The following is a 27,957-nucleotide window of genomic DNA, read 5'->3' on the forward strand; positions in this document are numbered from 1 at the left end:
CCGATCAAACAGACTAAATTGCTCTGTTCAGTCTCTCCCGATCATTAAATGTTATTATGACCCGTGATGGCACAATTCAATAACTCAATCATTTTTAAAAGTTATCGTTTTGTTTTTTTTTTCAGGAAAGGAGTTGGTTCGCTTCCAATGGTGCCTGCAGTGCTGATCTTCATAATTGTGACTGTGGGTGTGGTTTTGGGGCTAATCGGGTACGACAAGTACGCCAAGCCCGAGGAGAGATCCAATTTATCCAACACGGGTGGAAAAGTTGTGTGCTAGTAAGTGCCAGAGATCAGTTTCATCCATCATTTAACCTAAGAACACCAGACCGAAACATTGGTCTTAACTCCTAGAAATTAGGGAACCACTTTTATCTGTACCGGTTGATTTGTGTACAAGGAACAGTTCAGTTGAGCCAAAGGCAAGCAGAAACGAAGACCGACAGTGATCAATGAAGGCTCAAAATATTTCTTTAATTATTTGAGATCCCAATTTTGCTGCTAATAAAATCAACAATTTAGCCGAAGAAGATCACTGAATTAGAAGTTTTCTCTCTCAAGACACTCTCCTGTACGTTTTGTTTATAGTATTACACTTGCTTTTACATTTCTTTAAGAATCTCTAAGGTACTGTGAGGTAAAATTTCAGCAAATTTCCGAGCAAACTCTTTAGAAAACAATCATTTGATGGCTGTCAAGTCAATTGATTTCTCTTTTGCTCGAATTTGTACAACTACTGCTCAACATGAATTGGATCACACGACTGATTGTTAAAACCAATTGCTTGACTGTTTCAAGCATGGGATTCAATTTCACACAACAAACAAAATCAGCATTTTATCTTTTTAAATAATATCTGCAATGGCATTTTTTTGTGTTCTCAATGAGAATTTGACTTGTGACTACAGGAGTGGAGTGGGAGAAAAGCAAGTGGTTTAGTAATGCAATTTTTTAAAACTGCTTCATAAGTGCAGTGAGAAATTGGTGCTGAACAGATTTTGAGTTTTTGAATGCACACTTCTTTCACTTCCGGCAATATGACTTAGTTAACGGTTTTGAAAGGTCATACGTCTGTTCTAATAATGTGGAGTTTTTTGAATCTATCAAAGGGCAGTTATTGGTTTAGATGAAATGTATGTGTTTTGCTTTGATAAAGCATCAGTGATTTTTAGTTCTGCTCGTTTTGTAGCTCTTTTTTGTCTTGTTTGATAATATCATTATTGACCGGTCTCAGTGGCTCTCTAATGAAGCATAATAAAAGATATTTCATAGTTTAATTGATATCTAGAATTTTTAACAACTCCCCACAAAACACAACACACCAAACACCTTTCACAAAACACCAATGATTTTTTCGATTTTCACAATTTTAGTTTTTTTTGTTGTCATTTCACTCATTTAGTCTGAATATTAACAGGTTTGACTGGCTGTCTGATTGAGCATGATAATAAGTTCAATTCATGTCAAATCATTATAATGATCTTTTAAACTTACTTAAATTGAATCTATTCTGTTCCCCTAGCTCCCGAGGCTCATAAGTTATTGCTCACATAATATTGTGCTATATAACAACATATAAATTGTAATTTGTGCATAAAAAAACAAGCTAGACCGAAAAATAACAGATCCGTTCCTCTCAAAGTTTATCTCAGATTTTTTGAGTTCTGACTGTTTTGATGCTCTCTCTGTTGTGCTGTTCTGAAGTCGCGTTAGATACAATTTTAGTGGAAGGCGTCATATATTTTCTAAACAACACAAATAAGGACACCCTCTATATCATGATTGCTGTCAGTTGCCAGTAGTTATACTTTGCTTGAGCACCTTTTGTTTAACAAGAAAAGCTGTTCTTTTATATTTGCCCAAGTGTGTTAATCCATTTGGCTTCTTTTCTTTTATTCTCACCAATGACAAAACTCATCGTGTTTCCAATGAGTGAAGACAACCCACATAAACGTTACATCTTGGAGCTATTACTTTTCTGACTTTTAAGTTATTTAATTTCAGTGATGTTTTTTGCATTGATTTGCTACTAGTTTTGTTTCAGTAGGTCTTGATTGTGTTCATAGAAGTTCAAAAGTTTTTATGTGATTGCAATCATTTGTGATAGTTTAAAAACAGAATTTTATTGTCAAAAGATTAAAATTTTAGCTCGATTTTTTCAAAATAATTGTATCCACTTATTTGCAAATTGTTTGCGATTGTAATTTCTTCGAAATTGTCATTGTTGTTCTTTTTCATTGTCTTTCTTTTGTTTTTATCTAAATGTGTAGGTTGATATCTAAGATCTTTTGCGTTCATTTATTTTCTGATGACATTTTCAATGAATTAAACATTTTTTTTAAAAAAAATCAATTCTAAAAAGTTTCATTCAGTTGTTTATGTTTTCTCTCCTGGTATTTATGTTTCGACTCGTGTACTTGGTGTTCAGTATTAGAAGGTTCTCTTGTAATGAAGCTGACAATCTTCTTTTTAGTTTGGTTAGTTCTTTTGGATCTATTTTATGATCTGTCCTTCTACGTGTGTTTTTTTGTCGTCAAGAATTTTGTAACAACCATATGACGTCGCAATAACTTCAAATCTGCCTTTTATTTGTTCAATGTTGCAATTTTGAATGAGTTACGTGCTAGACGTCATTTTTTATTCTTACTGAAGTGAGTGTTTTCTTAGTTGAGTTCTTTTAGTTGAGTTCATTTGCGTGATTTTATCACGCTTGACGTACGTACCTCGCTCTTATAGTCTTTTGTTAATTTAACCGAGGTAGAGAAGGTCAGCTGAGTGTGTGTCACAATAATAAAAACTTTATCGGAACAATACCTACATTACTTTTTCATGCCTCAAGAACCATGAAAGTTGTAGTGCGGATAAGTGACGAAAATATTCTACTGAAATTTCTGTAAGCACACTCGGATTTGAGCTCTAATTGCATCAGATGTCATAGAAACGTTTTCATCATATAAATCATCTATCCAAATAATAAAAAATAAATAATTTTTCATTTACATTTTTTTTTACTTCAGTTCAACTGAATACTTAACAAAGAAATCTCAAAACAACAATCTGCAAATTATTGCGTTTCAATTGAAGTTTCTTATTGACAGAAAAAAAAATTTCTATAAATGCACATAGCTATGAACTGCTTCTAGGACCTTAAGAACGACCGGAAAAAAATTTTGGGGAAATGAAAATAGCTTTCGTAGTGCTGATAGAAAATTAATATGGCAATTCATGATCTGCTATCAATTATTGATTGTGCAGTCCAATATTTTAAATGCTAGGCATGATGAGGGGCCATGTTCAACAAGAGCCAAAAATGCATGGTTAAGCATCAATTTTTGGCACGTTTCAATGTCGAATTTTTGCATGTACAACGGCCCCACGAAGAGCATTTTTAAGCCTTGAACAGCATGCTTAAGCAAACACACGATAGAGGTTAATGACTTGAAACGTGCAAAAGCAAAAAATAAATGGATGGGAAGCAAACCTGGGTCAAAAGATTGATTGTCAGGCGCACTTACCACTGGGGTGTACGGTTGTGCAGACAGCTTGCCCAAGGAAAGGAAATTGCTTCCTTGGTAATTTGTGTTATTTTTGTGATAACGCAATTGTTAACAACGCCCCTATTTTTGCGTGTTTTAAGGGTCCTTAAACATGGAGTCTATGGTAGTGAACGCTTTTTGAGACGCGTTATACCGCCATATTTAAGCTCCTGGTCTGCACATGTTTTGCTTTCATTATGCATGCCGCATAGCAAAAACCAGCAAACACAAAAAAAAACATTGACTAAAAATTTGCACCATTATGCATCGATAGCGGAGGGGATGAGACCTATTGTTGTTAATTGAGGGGCACGGGTTCACGCGCGAGTCTTTTCAGAAAATGGCTTCTGCTTTCTTGGCAAAATAAATGGGTAATTTTTGTTTTTCATTTACTTCTGTCCGTATTTCTTCATCTTCAATTCGTTTTTATATTTCTTTTGAAATCATAATTTTTTCTTCCGATCTATTTAGCTTTATATTAATTCTGACTCCATTGCTGTGTCACCGTTTTTTTAACTTTTGCATGTTATAACGCTTCTTAAACACGCAGCCTAGCTTAGTAAATGCGTTTTGTGAAGCGCTATGCCACCACATAGAAGCTCTTTATTTTCTTCACACAGAAGCTCTCAAGTTTTAGCGCTCCTTTAAAATGAAACATAGCAAAACCAAAAAATGTCTAGAACAAGTAATACACGTGAAAAAAACTAATCAGTAGCTTAAGCGGTAAAAGTTAAATAAGGGACATGGTTTCGAGGCCGAGTTGGCGCGAAACAGAAAGCGTAAATTTTATTTGAACCATCTATGCCTTCAAATGACTTTCTTGTGATGCTTTTGTTGGCCTGCTTGTTTTTAAATAGACCAGCTATTTAAAATTTTTCTCGGTAATCCATGTTTTACATGAAACATAGATCTATGGAGCTGTAGTGACCTTGCCGTCCTGCAAATAGAGTGCTCTATAAAGACTACAAAGTCGCGAATTTTATTTAAATCGAAACTTGAATACTTCAACCAAGCGTTAAATGAATGAGTAAATGACCGTCAAATTTTTTGATGAGGTAAAATTTCAATTTGCTCTTTTTGATTAATTTTTTAAAGTAATTTTCGCTTCTAAATTTGGGTATTTCCTATTATAGGCTTATGCGTAGTCATATTAATTTTCACTCCCTGCATAGTGGTGTTGTAAGTTTAAACCGCTCCACTGTAAATACTCCATAATCGATTGAAAAAATTCTCGGAGGGGAAGCTAGAAAAGGAAAGATTCTCAGTTCTTAATCACAGGAAAGGAAACATTAGTGTGTATTTTTTATCTGCCTAAATATTTTTTATCAGTTAATCACACAATACAAATGCATGTTACAGTAAGTGTCCAATAAAAATAGCTGTTACGTCAACTGGTCAATCATAAGTAATACTGTTTGACAGCTGAAATAATGTTCAGTATCAACTATCAGGTTTGTTTTTAGGACAGCTATATTAACGCAAAACACAGCCGATAGAATACCCGAAACGACTACTGTTAGACTGGTGGTTGGGGGGGGGGGGGTAGGTGAGTGGACGGGGTAGATATGTAGGCGTTCGGGGGAGGTGGGAGGTAGTTTCGAAAGGTAGAAAGGACTTATCTGGGATCAAGAATTCGCAAAGTGACCTTTTCACCTTGAATATTACCAGCATTTTCAAATTACCATATATTACAAAGTGAGCTACTGTTAAAATCCAACGTGCTAAAACAGAAGGTAATGCTGGAAAAGAAAAGTCAAAAGTTCAAGTCATGAGCAAACTTTCGTTAGCTAAAAGGCCTGTAGGGTCTCAATACTCCGCTTCGAGCCGTAAAAACGAGTATCTTGTCAATAGAACACATTATACTGCTTTCAGCAATGGTTGTAAATGATTTCCCTTGGCCTGCCAGCCACGTTTTGATCAATTGTAAGCTAGATACGCTGAGAAACAGTAGTATTTAACCCCATTTATATGAGATATGATACCTTTTTAAGATATGGTCTGTCTTATAGCATCTTGTACTATATTCCCCCATCTTAAAAGATCTTACAAGATACAAATTAAATGCAATATTCATCGACCGAAGTAACTCTTAGCTGTGTCATTTTGTTTCAGTGGTGCAGTGTGTTCGTTTCTATGCGTGTGGTTCTACATGGTGGGGTTTGTGTTCCCATTCCTCTTCTTCTCAATGCCAGTTATGATATGTGAGGGACTCAAATCCGATGAAATCATCACTGATGTTAGTTGTTTTCCTTCTTCTCTTTCCATTCAAAAGTCACATCAGCCGGCGACCCTACCTTCAATTAATAATGCTCTAATTGGCGGGTTTTAGTGCCCTGAACTTTAGACCAATTCATTATTATCTGGTATAGTATAACTAGTTACCAATTAGTATCGTCGTTCCTTTGTCGCCATTCTCCAAACAGTAAAGCCCTTTTTATATGTATTGTGGAAATACAGTGGGAAAATGGACAAAATGGTCCACTCTAGTTGATATGGAATTCGAGCCCGCTCATTTTCTTGTTGTTCAGACCCACTTTAGTGGGGGAGGAACTATATACTCAAATGGGTTTTCTTTTGATCAGACAATTTTGGCCGATCGATATAAACATCGTAGAGAGTTGTGAGCGATATCCTTAAAAAGCCCGTCCAGTGTAGAATATGGAATTTAAATTTTTTTTCAATATTCGCTTTTTATAGGGAGTTAATGTTTATACGAGGTTTAAAGTTTTGTGAATATGTGAAGTAATTCAGCTGTTTTTATTCACATTTTCGGTATCTTTGACCTAATATTTGTAAATTGTGCTAAATTTTGTTCAATTTTTTTTGTTGTAGTGTTATTGATTTTATCTCTATAGATTGAGGAGGGTTGCTGAATTCTTCGATCCGAGTTTTTTGGCTAGAATTTTTGCTAAATTTTTTAAAATGCTACTCTTTCGTGAACAAATTTGTTTTTTTTAGAACAATTATTTTAAATTTGCTGGACGTAGATACCTTAAGACTGCTGCCATATTCTTTTTAAGCAGGCAAAAGAGCTGCTTCTACACCCGTTGACTTTGAGAGTCTTCTGGAATTTTTTAAAATGCTACTCTTTCGTGAACAAATTTGTTTTTTTTTAGAACAATTATTTTAAATTTGCTGGACGTAGATACCTTAAGACTGCTGCCATATTCTTTTTAAGCAGGCAAAAGAGCTGCTTCTACACCCGTTGACTTTGAGAGTCTTCTGGAATTAATATTTCGCCAGTTTTTTGCAAATTAAACTGGATAATTACAAAAAAGGCATTTTTATTTTTGACAAACTGAAAAATTCTGTTGAAAATTTGATCTTCTTCGCAACCATTTGATTAAATGAGTATTTTTTTAGACTTGCAGTAACATCTGGGCTGATCTTGATCTCGCCATGGATCCTTACAGAAAAGTTTTTTTTAGATTTTAATGGCTCGCCTTTTTTTTCAAATTATTTCCGCTATGTAAAAAGTTTTATTGAAAATTTTTTTACTTGCAAGAAATTCAGATCAAGGCTCAACGAATGACAGAGTATTTACAAAAACAAGGACCAACAAAATTCTATTACGGATTCAGAATAAGCTCATGGTTTTTGTGGCTCTGACCAATTGTTTTCGTTAAAAAATTTTTACGTACTTTCTGAATTTTGCTTTCGTTTGTTATCTTTTTTATAGTCCAATGGCTTATTGTCCCCAGTGAAAGATTCAGTTTTTTACGATTTTTAAATGAATCTAGACAATTATTTCAGGTTATCTAATGTCTGTTTCAACTTTGAATATAATTGTTTTAAGAAAACGTCGGTTAATTTTTGAGTTTTGCCTCTATTTTTCATCCTATTTCTCTCAATTTTGGGCACAGTCTCAGCTAAAAAGGCAAAACCTTCCTCTGTGTTATAAATTAAAGTTCTTAATGGTTTTATGTTCAATTAATGGTTTCTTTCTTTTTATACTACGCGTTTTCAAGTTTTTTTTTTATTTTCGAGCTTAATTGCATGTTTTATGAGTTCATTTTGTTGCCTTGTCAAATTATCATATTAATGACCAGTCCAATTGAAAAAAAACATAGTAACGAAAATGCACAGCGTTGAGAAAAAGCGTATCTGGATATGTTAATTGATTTGGTTATATAGTTTATGCCTTTTGGGCTTAGACAAAGTTACCTCGCAAATTTTAAATGCATTGTTTTCTTTTTGCCTATGTTTGTCTTTTTCTGTAGTTGGAAGCAAAATACTGGATAACGATAGGTCTCAATTGTTTCCCTAGGACGTATAACTCAATCTGGATAGAGATTTCAATTTGAAGTTGCTTGTTTTAATGACTTTAAAAATGAAATAAGAAAAAAGCTTTTCAACTGTATAGTTGTTGCTTTTTTTCGTAACAAGACTTAATCTCACTAAATAGAAATTTTAATTACTGTTGTTGATTTGTACATATTTTGCGCTTGGTTATATGTTGTGTCATATTGCTTCGACCTATAATTTCACAAATTTTTCCGAGATTTCTAAACTGTTAAATTTTTGGGTTTCTTTTTGTTGTCCTCTCCTCGTAGTCCTTTTATAAGGAAAGCTATCTGATATTAAAATGAAGAGAAAATGACAACTTACAGTTCTTGTGGGTATGATCTTATATTTACGGTGCCCTGAATAGTGTGATCTCGTAAAAATGTTAGAAGTTTTGGCTTCTTTATGTATTTGTTGTTATTTTGTGGGGTCGTGACTTAGTAACATTATTAACAGGGCACATTTGGCTTCTGGAGGTATTAAATCTAATTGATCGCTGTTTGTCAAAGTTTTAAGTTCTACTATGACTTTTGAAAACATTTGTTTTCAAAATCATTTGGGTTTTTGAGCTTCGTCATTTTCTTAAATAGTTTTTCGGTCGAATTGTAGCTCAGTATCTGTAAACACAGGTCATAACACGTTTCCAGTGAAATATAAGTTGATCTTTATGAACGTTTTAGCTTCAAACATTTTTTTCTTGGTTTTTGTTTCTTACTACTGTTACTACGAGATTTCATAAAATATTTGAGATTTTTTTATATTTGTACATAATATCGTAGGTTTCATTGGCTTTGAAGTTTCTCGCAATTAAACATTTGATAATGACAATTCTCAACTGCTTCCTTTGGAGATATAAATTTTAGGGATTTCAGTTGATATCTAATGACCTTAATAATAGTAAAATTGATTGTTTTTAAAAACGGAAACGTGTTTTTGAACTTCGCACCTCCCTGCTCTTTTTGGTCGACCTGTTAACCAGTCGCATTGAAGACAGGTCTCCTATATTTTCTAATGAAGTATAGGTTAAATTGTTTCGTTTAGATTTTATCTAATGCGAGTTTGGTTTTATGATTTTATTTACTATAGCCACCGAGTTTTGGTCGTAAATAATGCTTGTTGTTTGATATTTATTATTGTCCTTTCTAGTAGTCCTATTATCAACAACGTTCATCGGTCCTCTAGGGTGGCATTATTTTATTTAATTGGTTGTTTTTTGAACGATATGTATTTTGTTGAAGGTTTTGTAACTTTGCATCATTTGGTAGCCAAATAACTCAAGAATGTGGATGAGCGGGGTCGGAACCTTATGTGCGTACGCACATTACCGAGCCTCCTTGTTTTAAATTTAATGTTGGTTCTGCTCAACCTGGTCTCATCAACAAAACGCGAATGTGAAATCGGCTTACGAAATATAGCAAGTGTTTTTCACAATTCCTTTACAGCTTGTAGTAATAAAACTAATGCGAGGCTTTTCATTGATCTTTTTACTGTCATTTGTACTATTAATTTACTATCAAGTGAATCACAGAACTTGTTTCAACAGTGTTTGCTCAATCGACTCACTTAACCAGACCATTAATACAAAACCATTTACTTTGTACTGATTTAATTAGGGTGAAATTTTGTGATACTTATATTTTTGGGAGAGTTATCTAAAACCAAAAGTGTTGTTAAAATAAAGAGAGATCTGAATTATGAGCAAAACCAAGAAAAAAATTTGTTGCAAACAGATCTCTGTTAAACCTAATGACGCTCAGCTGCAATTTTGCAGAACCGACTATTAATGAGTTATCTCGTATTAATATTCAATAAAAACTTTATCGTTCTTTTAGATTCTGGATCGAGAGTATTTCTTCGATGGGAAAAACGCATTCTACATTGCAGATCTCGTACTTGGCAATGGCTCAGTTTCTCTAACCTTCGGATCAGTGCTAGAGTAAGTTCTGCTGGAATGACAACCTAATTTTAACTATTTTTCAAACAAAGATTCGATTTGATATGAAACAAGGAGAATCAGCAATATGCGTTTGGATATAAAGTTCAAACCATTCAAATTATGAGCATTGTTTGTTTTAAAATATAAAATTATTATCGATGATATTCTAAGTTAAGTATTTGAAAATCATATAAGGCTACATGAGCAGCCTGAACAATAATTGTACAGTTGTCTAATGGACTGTTTGCTTCCAGAACATTCTAAAAATACAAAAATTGGCAACCCCAATTTCACTTTTCATTTTTTTCAATTTTCCCAAAGCCTTTTGTGAGCTTCAATTTCCAAGAGACAACAACTTGTTTGTAAATTTGAAGGCAAAATCGAACTGCAATTTTTTTTAATACGTGGCGTTTTATCTTCAATTAAGCAAAAAAATGCTTTCGAAACAAAACTGCGTAGAACGGCAGACAATCAGCGCTTAGATAAACAAAGTCTTTCTGCTAGACTAAAGACCACAAATTAAAAAAAGAACAACCATTGGGGGAAAAAATCTTCCTAAACGTGGAATTTTTCTTCAAATTCGAATAGACAATTGAGCTAAGCGGTTTTAGGCTTTTCTGTACAATAATTGGCTTAAAATTCATACGCCAGGAGTCAGCAAAAGCAGTGAGGCGGCAAACAGCGTCTTATGGTGGACAACTACTAATAAAACTTTTGACAAAAATCAAAAAGAAAGTTTTCAATCAATTTTTGCCATCAGCTGGAGCGTTTTCTATAATATAGTCAAATTGTAATTCGCACTGCTGAAGTAATTTGTAGAAGCAATCATTGTCGTTGGGACTCCAGATGAAAATTTTTCCTCAGTTGTCATTGACGGTTAAAAACTGCCATGTTCTGCAATTTTTATTAGCAAAAAAGTTTACGGGGACAGAATTGCTTCGATTATTGCTATTGAATTTTAACTTCTATAAATTAAAGTGAAAAAATCTAAAGAAGAGCTAAATTTTTCGTCAAAATTCAATTCTCTATTGAAAGAACAAAGCACCAATCCGAACATTTTCTGTCTGAAATCAACAATTTTTTAATCTGATGAATATTTTTGCATGCCCAGTGTCCGCTGATGAAATACACTTTAACGCAACCAAAAGTTTCTCAGGCTAATCTTTTCATTCAAACAATCGGCTTCTGAGGAGTCGGAGCGTAATTGTTTAGTTCAATAAAAAGCTGTCCGGTTCTTAATAATTTGCTGCAAGTGGAGCAATTTCAGCTACAGAACATACCGACAGTAACATTTTATTTTAAATGGGAGTTCTTAAAGTTAAAAGTGTCTTTCATTTAATTTTTTTTCACCCCGTGCAACTAGTCGATTGAATTTCCAAAAATGGAGTGAGTTTTCTTTTTGACAATTTGAAGCATTTGGAAATGTAATTATGCTTCAGTTCGGGCAGAATAAAGTTGATTGATAAAATTGGATAAATAACGAGCAACTCACTATAATTGATTGCTTTTTAACCAATTTTCCCGGTTTGTGACTCTCACTTTGGATCGTCAATCTGTTTAAAGTAACGTCTTATTAGCGTTTTCAATATACAATCCCGGGTTGAAGTTTCTTTGATTTCATACAAGGATCATATATGATTTCATACTGTCCATATTTGATTTCTTAGTACAATTCTAGTATGAAAACAAAGAAATCATATATGATTCTTGTATGAATACCAAAAAATCATATATAGTCCTACTATGATTATCAAGAAATCATATTAATCCTAATATGATTGTCACGAATCATACATCTTTCTTTCTTCGAACTAAGTTTTAAATTGCGTCGGTGAGGTAACACTAATGTGATTCCCCCGGCATCACGTTGTGATCCGCTAAAAGAACCTCTAATGCAATACTTATTACAAAACTGAATTCTAACGGAAAGAAAAAGTCTTTCCTTATTTCATACTCTCTCGAGTCTATTTCTACTTGTAAAAGCTCATTTATTAGAAACATGCAAAAAATTCTTTTGCTTCTAAAATCAAAACTAATTACGCACAGAATCCAAATTTGTTGCTCTACTGCACTCAAATAGCCAAATGCAGACTGCACATACTATTAATACTATTTAATAAATTTAAATACCATTTGACTACATTTTACTGGGTTTTTTGCCATCAGTCAAAGTTTAATGCACCATGTATGAATTTGTTTGATATCCAAGAAATTATTTTTAGATTTTCACCAAAAATAAAATTTAAACAGTTTTTCGGCTTTCACTTTTTTAGTATTATTGCTAAGAAATTATTCCAAGAAATTATATACTACTAGGAAACCATACAAATCATATTTTTCCTTGTTTGATTACTCATAGTCATATGTGACCAGTATGAATTCAAAGAAAGTTACAGGGTAGGTGACCTCGGAATTTATAAATATTAAATATAGTTACGAATATTTTTGAATCATCTACTCGTTTGCGGAGCGTAAACAAGTGAGAAATGTGAAAATTTTCGAAAATTGTGTGTTTATTTTTAATTCAAGAAAGGAAAATTTTAATGAATTCTCTCCTGGGACCGCTTCATAAAATTTTGTTGAAAGGTATCAGTTTTTTTACTTGACATCAGTGTCAAAGCTTATAAATATGATGTTTATTCAAAAAAAATTTTCAATGTCTAAAATTTGGGATCGAAGTTTCTCCTAGATTTGTTTTTGAGCTCGTTAGAAGAATAATTATTTGACAATGAAAAAATTTCACCAGCAGGAAAAGTCCAGTAATTGTCACTTCAATTATCCTCAGGAACTTGAAACAAAATTTGAGAAACAATAATCTTGTGCACAGCTAAAAAATCGCTGATGTGTAGAAATTAGATTTGTCAGTGTTCTTTATTGTTCAAAAAATTGTTAATACACAATTCGATGTAAGTTTTTGTTTTTACACGTTACAGCCCTATAGCTTTCTACAAAATTGTCAAAGCAAAAAGCCGTCATATTTTGCGGCTGATGAAAAAAGATGAACCATTCAAACAATGAAAAAGTGCATTTCTAAAAAAAGATCTAAATAGCTCCTTCTAAAACGATATAAAAACTTTTATTTTAACTAGCGCATTATTTTTAGACACGGCAATTCGTGAAATATTGTAATTATACGTTATTATCTGTTGTACGACTGGTTTATGCACGTTGTGACCAAAAAAAGGTTGCATTCAACATTCTTATGATTATTCTATTTTACCAGAAATAAATGGGTTTGAACTGTTTTTTTTTTGCTTCCAGTGACTGTAGAAACGGGTTACCAGTGTGGTCATCCTTCAGAGTTAGTGAGTCAACCAGTTACGACCTCAACTCCTGGTTCAACGTCTCAAATGTAAGAATACCAAATAGTAAAATGTTCAAACTTGTTAAATGATCTCAAACGAAGTCGAATCTTTGTCGGAAATTTGACTCAGATGTCGTTAGACACTTGTGTGAAAACCGTAAAAGCTGTCTACTAGATATTAAATTAGCTAAAAGCATAATAACTCGTTACTGTAGAACTGATTTGAACTCAAGCATTTTCCTATCTGATGTTTGTAGTGCTTTTTACAAAATCTCTAGCTTTTGGGGACCATAGTGAATATTAGCTGTTTCTATTTGTTATGCGACTTTTCGCTGATCATATTTTCGTCTGACGGGTCTTGGTTTTTTGAGTGAATTTTATAACGCTTGATTTTGGCGTGCTCTAATTTCCACTCAATGCGCAATTTAAGCTGCTAAATTAATTCTCAGCACTTTCGTACTAAAAAAGAAATCAAAAGAGCGCCAAAATTAAATTCTTTGTTTTAAATTTTAGTGTGATCTATGCTAAACTGCAGTACCGTCAATTCAAGCCCCTTATTGATATTAATGCTCCCCTGACAAAAGTAAGGCAGACAATTTACCTCCCGTCTGTGGTATGAGAGCAAGTCCTCGACCGACCGCAGTCCGTTGTTTGATTATTCTTTAAATTTAAAATTTTAGAGCAGTCAAAAGCCAAAATTTCTTATTCAGTCGACAGCATTGGTTCAAGCAGCGTTTCGGAAGCCGATCGACTCCTTATTAATGTTTCATTAGCACTTTTGCAGAATTAAATGTATCCTCTCGCATCATAAGCAAGTTCTTCATTTTCTTTTCCTACTTACTCTTTGGGTATATGAAATTAATAGGCAACCCTTTTAAAAGCAATTCACTTTTTGAATCAGACGTTTTGTAAAACATCGATTGTGACATTTTGTCCTCTCTGATCTTAAAATCCGCTTCTTACCCTAGTTCAGCAATCGTTGTTTGGGAATCGTTCAGGAATCGTTGTTCAGGAATCATGGTATAATGTAAACAATTGTCGCTATGTTCAGTTTCGTAGATTAAAAATGATCTGTGTTTTAGAATCAGAACGCTTTTAAACGTGAAATCGTCGCTTGTGGAAAATGACATGTTTTTAATTTCTAATGATCATATAAATACAGAGCAAATGCATTTTATTTAACTGAATCCCCATCAATATTCAGAGTTTGTTAAACAAACAAAAAATCCTACATGTTCAAATAGTTTTATAAATGAGCTAAACAAGAAATTCGACCTATTTATTTTGTTTTTGAAAAAATGTCGCCAACAAGTAGCTTTGTAACTCTTGCGATTAGAAAGTTATCATATATGGAAAAACCGACGTTTTCTTATTTTTCATCTGATCGATGGAACCAAATTTTCCGAATCTCAGAGACCAAATATACTCTAAAATTCCACCTCCATTGATGGTTTGCCGGAATTTTATTTTTGATTTTTACCAATATATTTTACAATTTTTTTACTGACACATTTTGGTACCAAAAGCTATGTACACCTAGAGACTTTTGATAAAACGCCGCAAACATAAAAAACATATTTAGTTCAAGTCAGTTCTCTAGTTACAAGTCATCAAGCTTGTGATTCTTTTATATCTAGTAAAAAATTCGTTCAGTTCTAGCGATATCTGAGTCATTTTCCCGACACTTTATCGTCCTAATTTTCAGAAAGAACTGTCTCTTTTCCTAATTGTTGCTAAGAAATGACTCATAAATTTTCATTTGGATCGTAATCGATATCATAAGTAATCGCTTGTCCGAATTCGTGGTTTTTTGCCATAAAAATTTTTTGAATTCTTTGAAAAACCCGCACAGTTCTTTTGCTGGTGACGCGTTGAGCCGGTTGCTTTTTGGTATTTTTTTCATACATGCGGTTTACTAGATCTTGATCTTGAGATGAGTTGCCTTTGGTTTTTGTCCAAAAAAATTGGAGTAGCAACCATTAAAAGAACAAATCAGCTCGACCATCTTTTCTGTGTAAGCCGAGAAAACGAGAATGAAATCTCATTAAAACATCAAAAATTCACTCCCCTTTTCACATCATAGTTTAGATCAAAATTATTTAGCAAAACTAACGCTTGAAGAGCTCAAATGGTGCTGTGCGTAGCTTTTTGGTGCTGTATTGTGTTACAGCTTGAATGTTACTCATTTTACCATGATAATCTCAGTGATTTTGGAATTTGCAACTTATCAGCAGTTAAAAGTTAGTTTCACCCTTCAGGAAGAAAAGAATGTTTTCATTTATTCAGTTAATTTTAAAAGATATTTCATAATTTTAGTTTGTACAGCATTTTGGCTCAGTTATGTATAACCTTTTGTTCTATTTTATCAACAATTTTATCAACCTGGTTCAAAAAAATGTTTTAAGCAGATTTTGCAATTTAAGCCGTAATTTTTTGTTGGGGTCACTTAATTTTTTTCACGTAATCTATTTGCAAAAAAACTACGTTGCAAAAGGCACATTTTGGGCAAAACGTACACTTTGAATCTTTCGTGGACAACGGTGACAAAACCGTCCATTAGCCTTAAAGTCTCATATTTCTGCTATGGTTAACTTAAGAAACGGTTGAGAAATAATTTTTTCTTTGATAGAGGGTTTCTTTGATATATGTCTAATTATCAGGTTGTTAAGAACAACAATGACAAATTCGAGAAAATTTACTAGACCTGTAGTGTGCCTTTTACAAATAAATGGATAGCAGCAAAAAGGTGTTTTCGTTTAGCTTGTTCAAAATAGTTCGACGGAATTTGACGATGCGTCCGGCTTCAACTTCTCTTCTTTCAACTTCATTGATGGCGACTTCCAGAGTGACATTGATCAGATCCAGACTGATGTGGCCACTTTCCAGACAAATCTAGACAACTTCAAGACATTCGTGGACAATACCGTTGGTTTTTAATTGCTCTCAAACTGAGTTTGTAGCAATTATATCAGTCCTGCTGGTTTTAAACCAATATTCAATCTGTTAGATTTTTCGTCTGACCAACAAATTTGTGACTTTTTGTCTTGAGAAACGAGATGAACTGGCAGAGCCCGAGAGCAATAAATCTCTTAACAGTACAGTTAAAGCCTTACGCTTTATTAGTCTCTAAGTGGGCGGTTCACCAAAACTGTTGAGAAGACGAGTTAGTTCATGATATGAAATTTCTTAGAGTTTTACTCCTTGACCCCTATTCTCTCACTCATCATCCAGCAATCCCATATGCACCCGCTCCCCCTCTACATTGTTGGTGGTTTGAATACCTCCTCCCACTTTACAAACTGCTATTTTTAACACCCCGCCCCACTTTCCTTTAAATTCTACTAGTGTCATTATTGCACAATCGTTTTCAGCGTGCAGAAGAGTTCTCTTAACCCCCAAGCCAAAGGCACTATTTATGATTTTTTGAATAGTAAAATGTGCCGATGTACTTTCGCAGTAGCTATGAAGCTTAGCCATCCCATCAGAAAAATTAAATTTTGTTTTTGAAATTTACTCCACTGTAAAAAAAGACATTGGACGGTTTGTTTTTAACGGGAATGATGCCAACAGAATTATGAATTTTGTTATTATAAAACATAAGCACAATTGTTTCTTTGCCTTAAGTTTACTTGAACAAAACAGTGGAGTTCCATAAAAGTTAAATGTTTTTCATATCGGAAATGACCATTTAAAAAGAATTTGGTCATTTGAAGTGTCTAGAAAAAATCAGTTTAAAAAACGAAGTGCGTTTTTATTTTTATAATGATAATTCTATACAATTTGATAATAGTTATAACGTTATGAATAACTTTAGTCGTTTTAATAAGGTTTAGTTCTATAAATTACTTTAATTCAGTCAGTTTCCCAAACTTCATTATTCAACAGATTCTACGTTTTCGAAGACAACCTTCATAATTTTAAAATATTTTTTATGTTTCTAAGGTCAAACGGTTTTAACATTTCTTGGTTCGCCGTTTGGAGCCCTTGATTTATATCTAAAACATATTGTGTGCGGAAGATCTTCTCATAAATCTTCATATGAGGACTATCTCATAAAAGGCTCTGCACTTTTGGTGACGTTTACTCAAATCATAAGCCAGCCACTTCCAGTTAAAAACTCGTTACTTTGAGTTATGAGGTCGCTACTTCAGGTCATTAGTTCCCTATTTTCAATCATAATGTCGTTACAACGAATCATTCCTTGGTACGCAGAAATTTAAATTTGCAATTTGCATTCTTCTATTCTTAAGTTTTTTTTCGGAAAAATTTTTCCAATTTCCCGTATGTTTAAACAAAGAAAGATGCAAATTGTCCAACTAAATTTTCAGGTTTCAACCTCGGAAAAAAGCTGCGCAATTTCAAAGTGAGGCGTGCTAAAACTCACAATATGATAAACCAAAAAGGTTCCACGATACACTTAGTGGCAACATAATGGCATATTCTGCCAACCAAATTTTTCCGAAAGGACTAAATTTTTTCACCATGCCTTAGAATACTGAATCGAAAAAGAAAATATCAATTGCAAAAATTGTCCAACCTTTCCGGCTTTTATTCAAATTTTCTGATAATCTGTCCACCAACAGGTTTATAAAAATATCACAAAACCTATGTACAAACCAGTTTCATACAAACGTGTGTTGGTATATACCTCAAAGGTGAATGTTAAAAAGCCTACATTTGAGATGGCATGATAGTTAATTGCTCTCGAACGAAAGTTGAAGCAATTATTACAACTGGAATAGGAATATTGGAGTTCTACAGGTTTTTTTTTAGCTAGAGCAAGTTTGTTCATGGCTTGAAATTTGACTTCTTTCGTTTCGAAGATTTACTTCTGTTTTTGATTCCTGACTTCAATTTTCGAACATTGACTTTATCGGTCGCTTAGTTTTTGATGTATAGTTATTAGAAACTGCTGGTAATATTCATGGTGAACAGGTCATTTTGATAGTTTTTGATCCTATATAGGTCACCCCTACTTATCTAAACTACAGACCCCCACCTACATGCTTGACCATTTTTGCGTTTTTGTTTTAGAGTGACTTCTTGAGTGACTTTTTCACACTTTGATTTTTTAGTTTTCTAAGTTGCTCGCGTTCTGAAATAAAGTTGGTTGGTGAAACCGATTGTGAGGGCAAGAAAAGGAATCATATCAGACTGCTTTCCTCGAGGTCAGGGGTTTGAAACCACGTGGGGTAGTTTTTTGTCGTACCCATGAAGCATTTCTATGCTACACCCCCCTCTAATTTAAATTGCCCCCGCTTGTCCTTCGAGAGCGATTCATCGGACGGATTATGTTTGTGTCGGTTTATGTTTTAGGTTGGTGTTTATTACAGGCAACTGAGCACCACTCAAGGCAGTTCTCCAACTGGAATAGTGGGCACTCCTTGTCAAGATTCAGCCTCTGACTGTGATTCGTTAGAGGATATATTGACAGCACTGCAAGCTGTATCAGTTGTAAGTATTCTCATATTTTCCGTTTGTCAGCTTAGTGGGTGCATATTATCTGCGCCCCCAGACGCACGTGCCATATTTTTACATAGTGATTTACTATGTACTGGCAGTGCTTTGTAACTGGGGGTGCATAACTTACTGGGGGGGGGGACTGTTAGCGACTGTCAGCGTTGTTACCTTGGCCCGGTTGAACACCTGTTTTCACCATCAAAAGATTTTGTAAATCAAATTAATATTTTTAGACAACTAAGATTTCCTTCTCATCATTTTACCGTTTCGTTTCTCTGTATGGAGATCAAAATAAGATAGGATTTATTATATCCCCATCTTAGTGGGCATATAGCCTTTATGCCCCCAGCCGCACGTGCTATTTTTTTTACATAGTAACGTGCTTTATAAAACACATAATTTGTAACTGAGGGGCATAAAAACACTGGGGTGCGGGGCAGAATAGATCTAGCAGATAGATGGCATAAATATTCTGTCGACTTTTTGGCAACTTTTGTTTTATTTAATGAATTCAAATTCTCGTTTTAGTTTTGTGTTTTTATTTCTTAGCCCATGCAATACTGACTTAATTGTTTCTGATGCTAACTTTACGAGAATCGCATTTGTTTTAAAAAAAATACTTCTCTAATTTTGATTTATTAATATTTTTATATTACAGACCTCAACAGCAATCACCAACGCAGAAACGAGCTTGTCAACTGTGATAACTAACAGGGACATAATGAACAGTAATAAGGTAAGTTGGGAGATGATAATGCAAAAAAAGGCCCCCCCCCACAAACAAAATTACCACCCCGCCCCTCCACCAATCACACTTCTTTTTAAGGGAGGGGGTAATTTTTTAATTTTTGATACTTATATGTTACCCCCTTATCAAACAACATTTTGAGGGGCAATTTTTCATTTTAGCCACACTTTCAAATTGCGTTTTTAATTACACATTTTTTGAGTTTTAAATGATTGAGGATTATCACCGTATTTTTGTGTAATCCCCCCTTATAATGATATTGTGTAATCCCCCTTATTAAAAAATGTGATATGAAATGATGGTGAGTTGCTCACCTTAATATCAGAAACCTTTCACCAGTCGTTGAAACATTTTAAATTCTCTCTTTTATGAAACTTGAAATTTGATCGTTTCCGGTTGTCCAAAAAAACGTTTTTGAGAATATCTAGCAGCACAACTGCGCAAACCAGCAGCTCGCTCTAAAATTTGCTGAAAAAAGCCACAAAAAGAAGCCAAACAAACTTTGTCTGGAGAAAGTTTGGTGCTTTTTAAGGCTGTTAAGATCCACCGTTTGTGATTATTTCAACTCTTGCGGATTTTCTATCATTTTTATTGATGATACTACCCTATTTTAATTCTATCAAATTTGAATAAAAATCATGGGAAAATGCAATAACGAATAATGTTTGATTCAATGTTTGTTTTTTATGGTCATTATCTCAGTACGAAATTCTTTTTTTTTCCTTTATTCTCATTAAAACTACATTGTTTTCATCAAATAGCTTTCAGCTTGCTGAAGCGATTACCTCATAATTGTTGTTATGGGACATACAGCAAATCGTTGAGTTTACCGTTTCAAGATCAAAAATAGCTGCGACCAACATTTTCAACCATCAAGAACACCATTTCTTTAAAATTTTTGCCATAATTTCTAATAGTTTTTGCTATTATTTTCCTGTTTATTTCTTCTCCGTTGGTAAAATTAATACGCAAAGTTGTGCTCTGTGGATCCTTTATTTGTATGCTTTTTTCTATTAAAAAGAATTAAAAGATAATTTTTTGTTGAAAAATTCATGAAATTTTTTAAAAGAATTCAAATCTGACTATTAATACTTTTTTATAGAAATTTGTTTTTAGCTAGAGCTTTGCCAAACAAAAAATAACTTCTGCTGGTTTGAAAATGTAGCAAACCAAATCTTTGCAATTTCATCCTCGTGGAGATAGATCGAGTGAATATCGAACTTTAAAAGTGTAAGATGCTACAAAATTGCTCCAAATATATGTGATCAGCTCCTGTCATTATTAATCTCCGTGCAAAGGTAATCTCAATTAATTGAGAGATCTTACGAGATAAATGAAATCTTAAAAATTGAGATGGAAATTTAAGTATTTATTGGAAAATTGTTTTCTTATAGAATCTTGAGCGACAAAAATTACATGAAACATCTCACTGAACAGTGTCTGGTGCCAGTTGATTTGAATGAATCAGAAGAGATTTGTTCTTTGTTTTCCGACGATAACCGTCGATAGTATGTGAAGACGAGACAATTAAATGAGAAGTCAAAGTGTTGGTCTTCAATCTATACTGCTGGTCCGTACATTAGATACTTAAACGACGGGGTTAATCGCGGGACCACATGTATAACTTGAGAGTTCAACCCCTAGTTCTACTCTTGGTATATAGTTAAGTATTAAAGAAAGTTAAATGCAAATATGAATTAATAAGTTATGTTAAACAGCATCAATTATGAACCGAGCATGAAGGGATAGAATAATTAAAGTTGTTAAGACTGAGATAGCACTAAATAGTACAGGTTGAGTTATTCTAAGTTAACTTGTAACTTAGATAGAGTTTAAGAGATGTTAAATTATAACTTAGAGAAGTTAAGTTAAACTTACCTGATTTCCAAATTTGTGCTAAGTTAATATTTTATGACTTAGAGAGTTCTTAGTTAAGAACAAGTCACAAAATATTCTAAGTTAGAAAAATATCTCAAGTAAGCTGAGATTGAGCAAGGGAGCAATACGGGAGTATTATTTTAAATCAGAAGTTATCAGGGACCAAAAAGTGTTGTTAGTTGAGCGTGCAAGCTCCTTTTATACTTGCGGACACGTGGTTATCTAGTATCCTATTGGGTAGAGATAACAGTGTCGACAGAGTTACCAAGGTTAACTTGGTGTTATCTGTGTGGCGTGATAATATCACGTCATAGTATTCTCAGTTTTAGTTAGTGATCTTAAAATAGTAGCTTATTCAAAACTACTTAGTAATTTGTTCACATGTTAAAATGGACTTTGTCCAAATCAAGTTTGTGCTTCACGCACTATAACGTAAATTCTCAAAATAGCACTAAGATTATCAAATAGTGTTACTGAGTGTAGCACACTTCAGTACATCCCATCCCGGTCCATAGGTATTAAATCAAAACATTTAATTTTACATAATCGAATAAATGACTTAGCTTAATTTTATAATAATTAAGCGTTTAAAGTTTGTGAGGTAGATTACTTGGTTAAAGTTCTAAAGTTCATCGTAGCTTCTTGTTTCTGAGTTCTCTCTTGAAGAAGGGTTGACGATGTCCTAAGATACAGGGCTGTACAAAATAATAGATCCAATTTTTTTGGCTGGTCGTTATAATAGACCTTTTGAAGTTTTTCTATAAAATTGTGCTGCTAGTACATCTGACGTTGAAGAATAGAATAATATAAGTTGAAGAATATACTGGTTAAGTTAATGGTCTGTAATGACAAGCGAGGTAAATGAATAGGGAAATTAAAATTACTGCGCACAACACCATAAAGGCTAGAGTTGCCGCAATGACTCCCCAAATAAAGAATTCCGTTTCGTAATTCATCTTTATTTGAGTATTGTTGAAGAATAAATCAATTGAAGTAAGCTTTGTAGCTATAGTTTAAGGAATTAATATTTAGACTTGGTTGATCGTTATGAATTAGCTTCATGAAATAATTATTCTTGCTTTTCGTCATTGATTCAAAGTAAATAACAAATTCTTTTTGTTCAAAGTCTTCAAGAAATAAAATGACTTCGCATTGAAATTCAGAATAATATAATTCGGAGATTCTGAAAACTTTATCGTTAAAAATAATCTGTTTAGAAAAGTTAACCCAAGCGGATTCAACATGATCAGAGAGTTGACAATAATCTTTAAACCATTCGATATCAACACCTCCTTCAAAATATGTGTTCATTTTGAATAATATAGTAATTCAATTTTTGTGTCAATGGGGAGAATGGAAGATCATTTAATCTTTGAAAGGAATTGACAGGAAGATCCAAATAGTACTTAAACTATATATGGCGGATGGTGATGAATGCAAACCTGTTAACGAAAGGTTGTAACATTTCTATATCCGTGATCACCAAAGTATTGAAGACTAACATTTTAATTGAAATAAGTGAGCGGTCGAAAGTTTAGATTATTGATGTTAAGAATTTCCTCTGTATGAATAAGCTTTAGAATTTCAAATAAATCGTACTCAGGAATTTGATGAAAATAAACTACAATTTCATTGGAATTGTTATCTTGCAAGAATAAGATAATCTCTTGTAACTCAAATGTCCAATGAACTGACAATGGTGTATAGAATTTATTTCCAACTAAGAATGTTTTCGAAGTTTTAATAACTTGCGATTGAATAAATTCAGCGAGATCACAATATGTTTTGAAATATTTAATGTCTACTGAAAGGTTGTAAGACATTAAATAAATTATGGAATTCGATGGAACAATCGAATGATATCATAAGCAAGATAAATCGGTAAAGATAAAGAATAGATTTTATTAGAGAAGCGAGAACAATGGACTCATTGTTCACCATAAATTGCGCTAAGTGTAATCATTGAAGATAGTTTCAATGCGGATTACTTTACTTGATGTAAGTAATGGAATCAAGGAGAGTAAGGTAATCAAAATGGCTAATAATTAGGCGTTCGTTTAAACTAACGAATAATTTTCCTCACCGCGGGAGAAAGAAGAAGTAATGAAGGAAGTACTGAACATCAACAACCACAAAATTATCTATTCCATTCCGTGAGTGCTCAACGTGATGAGCGGAGGATGTGGAGTTGATGCTTCAGATTTGCGATCTCCAGTTGGAGCTCAGTAATCCGTTGTTCGAGCTGTTGAGAGCGTTGTCTTTCTGTCAGAAAGTTTTGCTGTACCTGATAAGTGAAGGTATCAAGCTGAGGAGTGAGGTTTGCTGTAATATTATCAAACGGGACTTGTATTGTTTGTCCTTGAAGGTTGTGATTAGTTAGTAGATAAGAATTTTTGTTCGACAAATAACCAATGAGATTGAATCTATTGATGTTGGGTTGCAACTGGTAGATTAAATTTGTATCGTAGTTCGGGTGTCCACTAAAACCGGGGGTTTTAGCTTGTATCTCAGCTTGATGTTGTTTTTGTAGGCGGTCTTGCAGGGGGGTAGTTGTGTAATGATGAAGATTAAGAAAGTTTGGTCGTTACGATTGAGTAGTTGTAGTGTTTGCTAAGACGTTGGGTACCGTACTGTTTGTCTTGGGTATATTTACTTCTAGCGGTGTTGCTAGGCTGAATGTCTCTCTAATGAATTGTTTACGTGGTTGTTTCTTTGCAATTGTATCTGAAGTTTTAGTTCTCCTTTTGGATGATGTAACTGTTGTTGATGAATTTGCACTAGTTGCTTGAGTTTGTACTGCTGAAATCTTGATAGCTGAGAGAAAAGTTGTAGATGGGGTAACGTGAGTTGTGGGTTGTACTAGTCTGTCAAGTTGCTTAACTCCAGATTGAGGTTTAGAAGTTGATTGTGTATTGTATTCAGGCCAACCACTTGAAGGTTCCTTCTGAAAGACTGGTATCAGTTCGTTAGGGATTGAAGAAAGTTCCTGAAATATCAAGTATTCTCTACTCTTATTCTATTCTAAGAGTATATTTTTTGAAGTTATTTTGCAAGTATTCTCTTTTTCTTATTTTTTTGTATTCTCTTTCAAAGTAAATCAGTAGTAATTTTGAAGTCAGTCTGTATTATCATCATATAGATTGATGATATTAAGGTAATAGAGGAATTAATCCTATACTGGAGACGTAGGAACGTTGTGATCGTTTCTATTTTCGTCTTTATTATTCTCATCATGTAGGTTTGGGTAACCACTTTTATTCTCAAATCTTAAAGCCTGTAAGCCTATATTCTCTGCATAAGGTGGAGTTTGAATAACTCGTTCTCTAATATTAATATTTTCGGTTTTTGGAACTTGCATTGTCCGTTCTCTATTTTCATCAGTGTTATTATTATCAGAATTTGTTGCTTGATAGATAGAAGTCAAAATTGGAACTGACATTAAGTCAAATGTGGCAGCAAAGAGTGCCTTACCAAAGTGAATAGATGCATCTGTAATTTTGTTAATTTGCATTGCTCGAATTAAGCATAAGACTATGTCGATAAGTAGCTTAATGAATAAGAAAGCGGCAAAGAATATTCCGCATCGCTCAATTATATATTGTATTTTACCAAAGGTTTCAACAAATTGATTATTAAAGAAGTCCGGTGAAATGAATGAATCTAGATAAATAGTTCTAGAGTTATAATAATTCGTGCCTGAAATATTTGAAAATGATTCTCTGCTATCTATTAATGACTTAGTAAAGTGTTTGAGAACTCCTTTCATATTTGAGTTGAAAGTTTTTGAATTCCAGAATGACATCATTTCTTTATATGTGTAGATAGAAGCATAAATACTTGCAGTAATAACATTCGCAATTTGTTGAATAACTATATGTGGTTTAAAGAGTGCAGGTCCTCTTACTTTTGTGATTTGTGGGGTTAGTTCAACCCATGAATTGTCATCGTCAACATCTAGTTGAAATAAGTTTGAATGTTTATCAGAGCACAATTGTTCTTCGGCTTCAGTGAAAGTTTGTCTAGAAATCGGATCAACGAAATGAATTTCATCTTCATAAAGAATTGGTATTCGATTATAGCACTTATTAAGAATCTGTAAGGGTGAATGAAATTCAGGACAATTATATAGCCAGGCAACATTGCCATTTGTTTTGAGAAACATAGATCTGTTTCTTGTTAAGGTATATCCAGCTAAACGCGGATTTTCATGAGAAATCATTAAAGTGTTAAGAATAGTTGAGCGCTCTAATTCACAGTCATTTCTTAATAGCTCTAGAGTAGAGGTTTGAAGTTGCCGAAGATTTTTAAAGTGCAAATAGTCAATTTTTGTTCCAAGATGTGCTTCGAAATCGATATTCTCATAAACTTGAGAATATGTTGTATCAACTGTTTTGTTGTCACTGGAATAGAATTTATTTTTTAGAGTTATAGCACCAGTATCGGGTTTAAATTTGTGAATGGGTTCTCCAGTGTTCATATCAAATCCGTCACGAAGACTAATGTATAGAGAATCATATGGCGTAGGATATACTATTCGTGGATGACTACATAAAGACTGTGGTTTATTATAAACTTGGAACATAAAGCTTTGTAAGTCGAAATCTGACTGAGCTGAAGTAAATTTAGGATCCTTTACTATGTAGTATTTGTCATTAGCTTTAATCATTTGAGCGTCAAAAGTGCGAATTACAGTGAAAAGACAATTATTGGGTTCATCCCAAGTGTATGCAAATGGATCAGTAGATGTAGAATCGCAGCCTCCGGCTGATAAAGAACAAGGTAGAGGTATATTTTGCCAGTTATTAACTGTGCCATCTCTAAGGTTTACATTCAGGCTAACATTTTGCATATACGTTTCATAAGTGTAGTGTGTAATCCAACCTCGGGAGTTACATTCATTGTTTCCAGTTCCAACATCGCCTGAGTTAAAGTTTGAGAATAAAGATTTGTCAAAATCGAATTCTACTGAACTAGAAGAGGAAAGTTTTATCTTTTTTCTTTCCTTTGCAAGTTTGCATTTCTGAGCATCAAGTTTAACTGAAGTAGTAATAGTATTATGTCTGGCATCTATGCCGCTAGAGTAAAAAGAATCGCAAAACCAACGTAATTGCTGTTGGGTTGCTTTACACATAGTTGCTTCTAACTTAACTTTGTAATTTCTTTGGTAGAGAGTGACTCGTGCTTGATTAGTGCTAATTTTATCAGGGCGAATTTCGCAAGGTGCTACTTTGTTGAGAGAATACATCTGGTTTGAAATCATTTTTGAGCAATCAAAGTGGTTAACATGAAGGTTAGGAGCTGTGTTTTCATAGATACTCATCTTTTCAATTGGTCTGGCGTCAGTGAAAGACGTTAAGAGTAATAATGCAAGAAATATAATAAAGATCAAATATTTTGCAGAGCAAGCAGTTATAACACAGAGAAGTGCGAGAGGTATTATAGCAATAATCTTAAGAAACTGAACAGAACGAATTTGGTTTCCTATGTATGTTATAAAATATTCTACTTTTGAGAGGAGTGCTTTCTTATCAGTAAGATTTTCTTTAAAGAACTGGTCTTTAATTAGTGATAGTGGCATATGGACGTTGCGTTTTGACCAAATTAATAACTTTTCAGGAGTCTCTAGTAATTTAAGGTACGGAATTTCTTCAGGTAGACAATTATTTCTATTTACGACACATTCTATGAAGTGTGGTTGAGAATCGTTATATTCAACTAGGAAATTTAATTCTGCAATATGCTGAGCAATTTCAGATTCAATATCAGTTGTTACAGGTAGGAACAGAGTTAAGCAAAGTAATATAAAAATAAGCATTTTGTAACTTACGTTTATTACTTCGTCTATTGCTGGTGATTTCTTGATTTCTCCGTCTTCCATTTAATAAACGAAGACAGTATAAGGTGAGTCTAATAAATTTAAGTTAATATTATCCGTGAAAGCAATCTGATATTTTAGCTCGTGAACGTGAGCGGGATTATAGGGTACCCAAAATATGACAAATTTTGCGTTATTTTCTGATGTTACGAAGAATGCAACTGTTCTCTGTTGATTAGAAACAAAACACTTGTCAAGTGTTACAGTTTTATTTCCGAATTTCAATATTTTCGGTAGGAGGAATATTCTAATATACGATAGCGGGTCGAATGCAAGGGCGGTAAGAACTTGTGTTTCAAGGGAAGGTGGTAACATAGATTAAGGGTCTACAGTAAAGGGAGCTTCGATGATATCAAGGTCTATTTCGTCTCTGTTGTTCAATTGGAAATGAAAGCGTTCAATATGTTCTGGTTTGTTAGGGGTCCAATAAACAATTATTTCTAAGTTTACAAACTGGTCTTTAACGAAGAAAATAACAATGTTTTCTTTATATGAAATATATGATCGATCAATTTTTGCTGACTTGTTATTATATTTCAAAATTTTATGTGGGATGTTATAAGGACTGTAGGAAGTTGAGAAAGTTGTTCTTGAAGCTATAACCCAAAAATCGTTTAGCGGAATATTCATTGATCAGTTGGTGGTTCTAAAACCAAACAAGGGACATTTAATATGTCTAAGTCAACTAGGCTTGAAGATTGAATTTGAATTAAAAAACTGTTAAGTTGTTGAGGGTTATACTTTCCCCAGAAGACAGCAATAGGGTCTTCGTTAGCAAAGAATACTACAGTTCTAACTTCGTTAGAAATTTGACAACTGGTTAAGGTGTTAAACTCACTATTGAATTTCAACTTTTGATTTGCCTTAATAGAAACCTTCACAAGTGTATCAGGGTTGATAGAAAGAGAAATAAGAAAACCGTTTTGGTCGAATGAGA

At 33.6% G+C, this 27,957-nt stretch overlaps 1 protein-coding gene across 3 annotated transcripts in view; it reads left to right on the forward strand.

Moving 5' to 3' along the window:
- Positions 1 to 27,957, forward strand: part of LOC142339040 (prominin-1-like) — a 187,192-nt gene that overhangs the window by 125,107 nt on the left and 34,128 nt on the right. For all 3 annotated transcript variants that reach the window (XM_075388692.1, XM_075388693.1, XM_075388694.1), the window contains exons 14-20: positions 126 to 278; positions 5,648 to 5,771; positions 9,652 to 9,755; positions 13,017 to 13,107; positions 15,820 to 15,984; positions 18,376 to 18,513; positions 19,178 to 19,255. In XM_075388692.1, coding sequence (XP_075244807.1) covers positions 126 to 278; positions 5,648 to 5,771; positions 9,652 to 9,755; positions 13,017 to 13,107; positions 15,820 to 15,984; positions 18,376 to 18,513; positions 19,178 to 19,255 — 853 coding nt within the window. The remainder of the gene's footprint in view (positions 1 to 125; positions 279 to 5,647; positions 5,772 to 9,651; positions 9,756 to 13,016; positions 13,108 to 15,819; positions 15,985 to 18,375; positions 18,514 to 19,177; positions 19,256 to 27,957) is intronic.

Source organism: Convolutriloba macropyga, chromosome 5 (genome assembly GCF_964194025.1).
Source record: "Convolutriloba macropyga chromosome 5, txConMacr16.3, whole genome shotgun sequence".
NCBI lineage: Eukaryota > Metazoa > Xenacoelomorpha > Acoela > Convolutidae > Convolutriloba > Convolutriloba macropyga.